The sequence below is a fragment of the Salvia miltiorrhiza genome, chromosome 2 (genome assembly GCF_028751815.1).
Source record: "Salvia miltiorrhiza cultivar Shanhuang (shh) chromosome 2, IMPLAD_Smil_shh, whole genome shotgun sequence".
Taxonomy (NCBI): Eukaryota; Viridiplantae; Streptophyta; class Magnoliopsida; order Lamiales; family Lamiaceae; genus Salvia; species Salvia miltiorrhiza.
In genome coordinates, this window is record NC_080388.1 from 1,022,299 (window position 1) to 1,032,481 (window position 10,183).

At 36.0% G+C, this 10,183-nt stretch overlaps 1 protein-coding gene across 1 annotated transcript; it reads right to left on the reverse strand.

Annotated features, from left to right (window-relative positions):
- Positions 1-5,640: 5,640 nt before the first annotated feature.
- Positions 5,641-6,795, reverse strand: LOC131013697 (uncharacterized). Its single transcript, XM_057941821.1, has one exon. The coding sequence runs from the start codon at positions 6,793-6,795 to the stop codon at positions 5,641-5,643; it is 1,155 nt and encodes a 384-aa protein (XP_057797804.1).
- Positions 6,796-10,183: the final 3,388 nt, after the last annotated feature.

Here is a 10,183-nt window from a genome sequence, read left to right on the forward strand (position 1 = left end):
GCGGCCTCTCCCGCGGCCGCGCGCCTGGACCGCGCGGTTTTCCAGCAAAATCTGCCCCGTCGCGCGGCCGGGTCGCGCGGCCGCGCGTCTGGACCGCGCGACCTCGCGCGGCATTGCACAGTGATTTTGTTTTGGCTCGTTCTCCCTCGTCCGAACTCCGATTTACGAACCGTTTGCGCTCACGAACTCCTATCGAGACGAACTACAACTTGTATTTCAGCCACTTCTTCCAAATTCGGCTTCATTATTTCTGAAAATTCGTTCAAATACAAGCAAGTAACAAGTTCTTGACCATAAACGAATATAAACTCAAATAAATCAACAAACACACAAAATCCTCATAACTAAACATCAAAAATGACACACCAAGAGGTAAATATGCATGTTTATCACCTAAACCGTAAACCCACTCTAAACCCTAAACCCTAAATCCTAAATCCACTCTAAAACCTAAACCTTAAACCCTTCCCAGTTGAATTCACAACAAGATTTTTTTGGTTGTGAATTTACAACCAAAATTTAATTCACAGCCAGAATTTTTTGGTTGTGAATTCACAACCAGTCGAATTCACAATCAAAATTTAATTCACAATCAGATTTTTTTGGTTGTGAATTCACAATCAGTCAAATTCACAACCTAAATTTAATTCATAATAAGAATTTTTTTGTTGTGAATTCACAACCAGTCGAATTCACAATCAGAATTTATTTTGGTTGTGAATTTGAGTTTTTAAAGTTTGAATTCACAACTAAAACTAGAATTTATTTTGGTTGTGAATTCGAATTTTAGTTGTAAATTCATAGATTTGATTGTGAATTCAAGAATATATTAAGTTGTGAATTCATCAAGTTTGTTGTGAATTGAAGAACATTAAGTTGTGAATTCATCGAGGTGGTTGTGAATTCAAGAACATTAAATTGTAAATTCATAGATCACACCTCTATTCAAATCCAACATCAAACTCAACTCTGCCATGGCCGACTCCGGCGACGGCGGCGTCGCTATGAGCCCTTGCCCCTAAACTCTCTCATCTTCCATCTCTCTCCTCGGAATTTACAACTCCAGATTATACAAAATCGAGCCCTAATTTTTTCGTTTGAAATCGCCGACACCTCTCAATTCACACGTCATCTTCTTCCACAATTTCCCCAATTTCCAGCCCTTTTCCCCAATTTCCAGTCTTTGCAATTCTCATCAACATTTTCTTTGCTGTCGAGTTTGCAGAAGAGGACGAGGATGATCTAGGCGAGTCGACTTGATACTCCGGAATCGGGGCTAGGGCTCGCACTGTCGAAATATGATTCAGGAAAAGGCGATCGAGTGCCATCGGCGACGCCGTCCTTGGCGAGAATGTCGAAGAGCGCCGCAAGCAAAATGACGTAGTCCATTACTTTGTAGGTCAGCGGATGGATCCAGCCGGCGAGGAGAGGCGCTTTGGACAGGTGATTTTTCTGAATCGACGAAACGAAATCAGCGAGAATCGCCTGAGCCGACTCGCTGAGCTACTAGATTGAGGCTAGCACCTGCGATTTTATCGGCGAGAGCGGTTCGCACTTCGCACGCAAAAATTGACTCGATTTCTGGTCAGAGATCAAAGACGGTCTCGAACAGATTCATGAGGAGAAAAATCTTCTCCAGCGATAACTTGCTCTTTGAGAACGGGCCGAGAAAGAGATGGAGCAGATCTCGTCGGCCGCTGAGCGGAGGAGCTGGTGGTGGCGCGGATTTCCGGCGTGAACAGAGTAGAGAGAGAGAAGATAGATAGAGAGAGAGAGAGATATCGAGAGAGTAGAGAGAAAGAGAGAGAGAAGAGAGAGGGGGAGAGAGAGTATTTTTGACTGGCCATTTTTTAATATTTTAAAGGGAGGGGTATTTTTGACTTTTATTCAAAAACTGGTCACTTTTTATTATTTTTATTTGATAGGCTAGATTTTAATTTTACAATATGAAAGTGGATAGTTTTATATTATTAAAATGCGATTTTATTAAAAAGAAAAAGAAAAAACCTAAAAAAAACCCTTGAAAGCACAAGAAAAGCAGACTAAGGGCCGAGCCTCGTTAAAACCTTTTTACGGAAAACCCAGAGGGAAAAACCGTAGAAAGGAAAAAGAGTACCCGTCTAAAAAACGAAAAGAAGGGGGGAGAGAGCGGATGGGTAAGTTTCCGGAACTCCGGCCTAACCATCGTCCCCAAACCAACCCGGCTCTCACCCCGCAAAAAAGACAGAACAGGAGCAACTGGCCGGTGAGACGCCGTCGCTAAGTAGCCCGGAAAGGAGAGCTATACGGCCGGTTAGACTCCGTCGCTGTTAGCTCGAACAAAGAAGACAAACAAAAGTAAGCAACACAGCCGGTTAGATGCCGTCGCCGTGAGCTTACCACAAAACCAAGATCAGAGCCAAAATGGTAAAACAACGGCCGGTTATACTCCGTCGCCGAGATTACCACCCAAGCAAAAACCGAAGAAATAAAACTAATAGTTTCGGCCGGAGTGATGCCGTCACCGGAAACTAAAACGCCGTGAAAACGCCGATAGTTTTATATATTAGCTCTATACTAAATGGCAATTATTAATTTTGTTTAGTGATAAGATCATAAGAATGACTTAAATAATTTGTTTTACAATCAATAAATTCCATTTATTATTATATGTATTTAATTATTATTATTCAATACTTCTTGATAAGTTGATAATATATTTATTATAAACTATTTTAAATAAAATACTAATACTTATATTAACATAATTTTTTTTTATTATTAATTGATTTAACTCATAAATAATACTCCTTCCGTCCCTGAAATAAGTTCATCTTTCTTTCCATTTTTGAACAACCACCCCACCACTAATAATATACTTATTTATTCTTACTTTTCACTTTTTCACCACTCCCAATACCCTTTCACAACTTCCAATAATAATTATAATACTTTTTCTCCACTATTAATACACTTTACAACATTTTCTTAAAACTCGTGCCGTTTTCAAAGAGGAACTTATTTTAGAGACGGAGGGAGTAATATTTTATCATTTTACAAAATTTAAAATTTTAAAAATAAATAAATATATCGATGTCCGTGCATCGCACGAGAGGGCGTACTAGTTTTGTAGTTATAATAAAGTTGAAGGTATATATGTATCTTTTTTTTTTATTTTCTTATTTATTTTTATTTTATTTCTTTCTAAAATTATGAAATTCGATTAATTATAAAATATTTAATATGTATATTAAATTAAAGATCATGATAAGAACTTTAATTTGATATTATATTTTATGTAAATATTTGATTAAAATATAAAAATTATATTATTAAAGATTAAAATTAAAAAAAATTATCCTCTTTCATTTTTTCTGAATAAATATGTGTTTAAATTTTATTATTATTTTTTTTAATTTGAATTTTTATTATTGTAATTTTTTTTTCAATATACAGTTTAAATACATTCAATTAAAATTTATTTTGTTACGCCGTCTACCAAAAATAGTCTCTTTTTGTCATTTTAGCATGTCCACGAAAATCAATCTCTTTCCATTTTTGCATACAATATATTTTTTTTTTTTTGTCATTTTGGGATGTCCACAAAAATCAGTCTCTTTCCATTTTTGCAAACAATCTATCACATAGTGGGCCCTATTCTCCACTCACAATACAATTAATTATCATTATAAACACTACTTTTTAAATGAATCTCTTTCTCCACTCACAATACAATAACTATTTTTATTAAAACTCGTGTCGTTCCACCTTTGGGACTATTTTTGGTGAACGGGGAGAATATTATATTTATAAATATGATAATTAAATTAGTATCAACTTGTATAAAAGTATAAAAACGTTTTCTTTCATTACACAAGTGCAAATACTACTAGTATGTACGAAGATTTGCATGATCTTGTGGCAGATTTGGAAAGATCGGAATGTGGTGATTTGGCAGAACAAATTCCCGTCTCCTTCTCATTCTATTCAAGCTGCAACTAGTAGCAGACTGGATTGGCTCCTTGCTCGATTCAAAGCTTCCCCTCAACGCAATACTGCTGCTCCGCCGGTGTGTTTAGGCTGGCACCCACTCCCCGCTGGTTTTGTGAAAGTTGGAGTTGACGCTGCCTTTTTCCAGGAGGACCAATCTATGGGAGTAGGCATTGTTATTCGTAATCATGAGGGTGGGTTTATCACCGAAAAATCCATAAAACTGCCGGGACGTTGCAGCGTGGAGGAGGGAGAATTGATTGAAATTGAGGAGGCATTGTCATGGTTGAATGGGGTATGAGCATGGCCATGTGGAGACGGATAGTAAACGAGCGTGTGATGCGATTCATTCAACAGAGAGAAACATTACGGAGTCGGGCATCATCGCTCGTTTTTGCCGTAGTATTTTATCATCAATTCCGAGTTTCCATGTCCGTCATGTTAAGAGAGAGTTTAATATTATTGCTCATTGTCTAGCAAAAATTGCGAAAGGTATTACTACACATCATGTTTGGAATGAACCCCCGTCCTTTGTGGTGGGTCATCTCCACGTCCCATGTTCTTGTGTGCAATAAATTTATCCTCGCCTTCTCAAAAAAAAAAAAAAAAAATTCTACTCTATGACTGACATTTCCAATCTATATAATATATAAAAAATGAGTTTAACGTAAACTTTTTCCCACCAAAATTTCTCTCTCCCCACTTTTCTTTTTTATTTTGATTCTCTTTAAAAATCATCAATTTTGATTCATAAAAAAATATATTCAATATGGATGTTAAATTAAAGATGATGACAAGATCTTTAATTTGATGTAAAAATTATAAAAAATAAATTTAAAATAAATAAGTTGTTATCGTTTAAAGTCACAAAATTATTTTTTTTTCTCTCCCCTGTCTCATCTATCCTCTCCTGTCTCATATCTTCTTTCTTTAGATGCCACGGCTCTTCATTTTTTTTTTCTATATCATTCCTTTTTCTATTTTTATTTTATTGTTAGAAATTATTTTTAATATTTTCTATTTATATTTTTTCTATTATAACAATTTAATGCAACTAAAAATATTAAACTTATATTTGTTCATTTTTATCAATTATAAATAATTAATTGGTATTTCAAAAATTGAAAATTTCAATATTTTCAAATTCATGTGTTTATTGAGAATATGCCGTTCATAACTTCGACTTTTTTTTTATTGAGATTTATGTTTACATTTACTTATAATATCGTTCAATTTCAACATTGGTCGTGCATCGCTTGAGCGGGCATACTAGTGTTAACTCAAAATGTCTTGAGAAATAGAAGGAAGTTCCATTAATTAGATGAGAAATTGAGAAACACTGGCAAAAGCCACAAGGATTCACAACAGCATATTTCGCCTACTGATTTACCAAAAAAAAAATCATATTCACTCCTCCAAACTCAGCTGAATCCAGTCACCTCCAACTCTACTGCAATTGCTTCAAAAATGCATCCAATATAAGAAAGTTTAGAATATAAACTTACAATCCATTTGAATCACCATGGTTCCTTTAGCTAGCTCAAGGCCTTCCCCAACTGCATCAACCCTCCGACGCCGCATCATCACAGTATGCTTTCAAACTCACAGCAGGACAGGGACCAAAACTTTGACCTTCCGATTGCAAAGGCGAAAATCGTTGCTTACAAAGCTTCATCGCTTTCTGTCTTCGACATATATCTTTGTGATGTGTTCTTTGCCAAGCTCATCACAATAAGGCTTAACGAGTCTGTCAAAAAATCTATCCTCCGTTAATATAGCAACAGTTGAAAGTGCTGGCCACTTTTCAATCAGACTCCTACTTTCCAAGAGTCGAAGTATTTGCAGACGCGGCTCAAGCCTCTTCTTCGTACTGCACATGAGTGCTACTGGACAAGTGACAATGCTGGATGCATCGTACTTACCGGTAGCAAGCAGAAGCTCTGTGACATTCTTCATTTTCTTCCCAGATTGCGAGAAAACCAATGGTTGCTTCCAAAATATTGTGAGTATATCATCATCAGAAAGTCCCAAATCGCGGAGCGTTTGCACCTTGACTTCCCACATCCCTTCACTCATATAAGTGAAAAGATTCAAAGCTTGGATAAAAACGCCTGAAGTCCAAGGGACCCCAAATTCTATAGCCCTGACTACAGATTTCCGCATAATATCCGGCTTGACCAAGAAACATCTCGGGCGAAGATGAAGAAAATGAAGGATACGCTCCATTGGTATGCTACAGCTCTTCAAGATTTCCATATTTGGCATTAAGGTTTTCTCCAAATCGACTAACAGAAACCAGCTGCATCGTTTCAAAAGTCTGGCCAGATCATGATCGGATCCCAGCAAGCACTTTAGCGTCGATAATTTGGGAATGATCCTATTCTCATAACTTGAATGTAAAATAACCGGATTTTCGGATACTACCTTGGCAATCTCCTTGGGGGAGAGGCCTAAATTTTGGAATACATTGAATTTGAAATTCATGCTCTCAATAGTAAACCCTAGAATTCGAGAATGATGACATGTGACGACTTTCTGCAGCTGAGTAACCGTAAAGCTATTCTCTTTGAGGAATGACACTACTGAATCAGCTGTTATGGGGCTACAAGATTTAGGTAAACACGATGAAGCTAGTGAAGCTAAATCAGGAGGAAATTGGTGTTTGTTGAGCAATAGATCGTAGATTTCAGGGTTAGGGATTAGTTTTTTCACCGTCCAAGTGGAGAAGAAATGGAATGACGGGAAGAAATGAGCATTGGAGTTGCAGATAAATGAATTAGGGTTTATCCATAAACAGGAGAGATTCCTGCGTGCAATTGCAATCATGTTTGATAGAAATAGAAGTTGTGTTGGGAAATGATAAACGACTTGCCTGGAAATGGACGGATTCAAAGCTTCTGGATTGAGGGTTTCTGAAGCAGCGGCGTCGCCATAGCAGTTTTCTCCCGAAGCTCCACTTTTTATTTTTTATTTTTGTTGACAACTTCAACTAGTTCGTGTATTGGGCCTTTTGGTACCAGAACTAGTCACAAGAGTAAGTATTGGGCCTCACATTTCTGTTTTGGGCTCGATTGAGCTGACCTATTTTTACTCTCTCTATCCTTCATAAATAGTACTCCCTCCGTCCGCCAAAATTATGTAAAATTGATTGGGCACGGGATTTAATAAAATTAGTGATGATTTTGATGTAATGGAGAAAGGGTCCCACCACTTTATGAGATGTGTGGTTGAGATTGAGTTTTGAGTGGGTTTTTTGTAAATAAAGAGTGTTAGTAAGGATAAAATATTAAAGAAGATGGTGGGACCATTGCCATAAAAGAAAAGTGACATAATCTTGGCGGACGCCAAATATAGTAATTTTTACATAATTTTGGCAGACGGAGGGAGTATTTCATTTGGCCAAAAAAAAAAGAGTTTCAAAAATATTTGGTAAATAATGTGTTGAGCAGATAAATAAATCTATTACTTCCTCTGTCTCATTTTTTTGGACACAGTTATTAAGGAGAATTAAATTATTGTTATAAAAGTGTGTCAAAGTGTGGGACCATATTGTTTGTAATGTAAAATCATTGCAAAACAAGATCAATGGGACGGAGAGAGTACTTTTTTAAGTGTAGTGTTTTTAATTGTAATTATTTTAAGACAAAAAGCCTTTAATCTTACACTTATATTATCAATTACTCCCTCCGTCCGCCAAGATTATGTAAAATTCCTTGTGCACAAGATTTAATAAAATTGGTGATGATTTAGATGTAGTGGAGAAAGGGTCCCACCACTTTATGAGATGTGTGGTTGAGATTGAATTTGGGATGAGTTTTTTGTAAATAAAGAGTGTTAGTAACGATAAAATATTAAAGAGAATGGTGGGACCATTGCTTTAAAAGAAAAGTGACATAATCTTACGGACGCCCGATATAGTAATTTTTACATAATTTTGCGAACAGAGGGAGTATATTATATTGTACATGACTGAAAATTATTGTTATTGATAGGGGCACCTTCGACGGACAGCCAATACTAAAGCTTTGATGAAAAAAAAACATACACTGTTAAGACGACGCATGAACTTGCTAGATTTGCAGTTAATAACATACACTGTTAAGACGACGCATGAACTTGCTAGATTTGCAGTTAATTTAATGATCTGGAAGTTCGATTTTTCGATTGACTTTTTCATGTTGTTCAATTAGATTTGAATATATAATGCACTTTTTTTCGCCCCCAAAAAAAAACGAAAGTAAAATTTATAATTTATTTGAAAAATTAGAAACGTGTAAAAGTTCTTACTCTAATGTAAAGTCTGCCATAAAACTGAGTAAGAAAGAAATGTGGAGGTTATGGTCTCCCATCTATATCTATATATTATATAAAAGATGAGTTTTTTTACCTCCAATTTTTCTCTCTTCTCATAATTTTTCCCTCCAAATTTTATATCTTCTTTTTCTTTTTTCTATTTTAATTATTTTTGAAAAATTATTAATTTTGATTTATAAAAAAAATATTCAATATGAATGTTAAATTAAAGATTATGAAATGATTTTTAAGTTGATGTAAAAATTATAAAAAATAAGTAAATAAAAAGTTAGTTATGTATCTTAATATTAAAATTAAAATATGTAACACCCCGCATTTTTCCTCATTATAATTATTGAGAGATTTATTATTAAGAGCACTGAGATATAAACAATAGCATATGACGAGATGAGATATCCCGATAGATTGAGTTATTATATTTTGATGATGGAACTAGTGAATGAAGTACTTTGAGATATTAAGGATTTATAGACATGCTGGTTGAATAAGGATGAAGTTATAGTTTCTTTTCTTTTGTTAGTTTTTAGTAGCTCTGGCAACCGAGCAGTCTCTGCTTTGGCCCTGAGCTGATGGATACTCAGGCCACCGTGCTGAAGCTGCTCTGGTCTCCAGCTGCTCTGCCCTCTGAGTGATTCTGCTCTGACGTCCGAGCTATCTCTGCTCTGGACCCAGAGCTGAATCAGAGTCGAGTCTGCTCTGGCATCATAGTTGTCTCTGCTCTAGTAGCAGAGCTGAAGTCGAGCTGTGCTCTGCTCTGGTAGCAGAGCTGAAACCGAGCTCTGCTCTGGTAGCAGAGCTGAAGTCGAGGTGTGCTCTGCTCTGGTAGCAGAGCTGAAATCCAGCTCTGCTAAGTCGAGTTGTGCTCTGCTCTGGTAGCAGAGCTGAAATCGAGCTCTGCTCTGCTCTGGTAGCAGAGCTGAAGTCGAGTTGTCTCTGCTCTGGACCCAGAGCTGAACCGAGCTAAAGCAGCTCTGTCTGCCGAGCTTTCACAGCTCTAGCCACCCAGATTAGTGTGCAAGACTGACTTTAGAGAAGGGAGTCAAAGCAAGTGGATAAGATATTTTGTGCAAGTGGATGATTTAAGCATGTGAGTTATTGATTAAATAAATATATTCTATACTTGGTGGCTAAGTTAATGAGATTAAATAAAACATATCATTTCTCTTTCATCCCCCATAGTAGCCGTCCCCTCCCTCTCTCTTCTCTGCCAACTTTCTTCATCCACCGCCATTAATGAGTAAGTAAAAAAAACTGCACAAGCTAATTCTACACCTTAATCAACTACCAAATCAAGCTCAAAATCTACATATATATTTTTTATATCAAAAGCGTGATTGAGGTTGAAAGCTTGGTTCAAGAAGGAGGAGCTATACTTTCCTCTTCAAAAATCATAGAGTAAGCTTCTAATCACATGAATCTACTTATAATTAAGCTTGATAAACATGTAGATGGAGTGTTAAAGCATGAAAACATCATCTTTTCTTCTCTTCAAAATTTTCAAAAAAAAATAGGGTTGGAAGTCTTCTAAAATTTTTTCATCTTCTAACCTTAAGTGGAGAGTGTATTCATGCTATTGAGATGTTATTTATTTATCTTTTGCATGAAAAGCATGGATTTATTTTGGTATATGGATTATTGAAGGTGTTAGTTTGTGTGATGTTTGGAAATTTGAAATTCATGAAGTAAGTGAGGATTTGAGTATGAAGGTGTTAATTTACTCCGCTTGATTATTTTCTATGTGATCTCAATTAGTTGGAGATAAAGATCTTATCAAAGAAATGTCTAAACGTTGTATTTGTACAATTCAACTTACATGCATAATTCAGATATCTGCATCGCATATCTACAAACAAAGAACATAATTAAAGAAGGAATCACTAATTTAAGATAATAAACATAA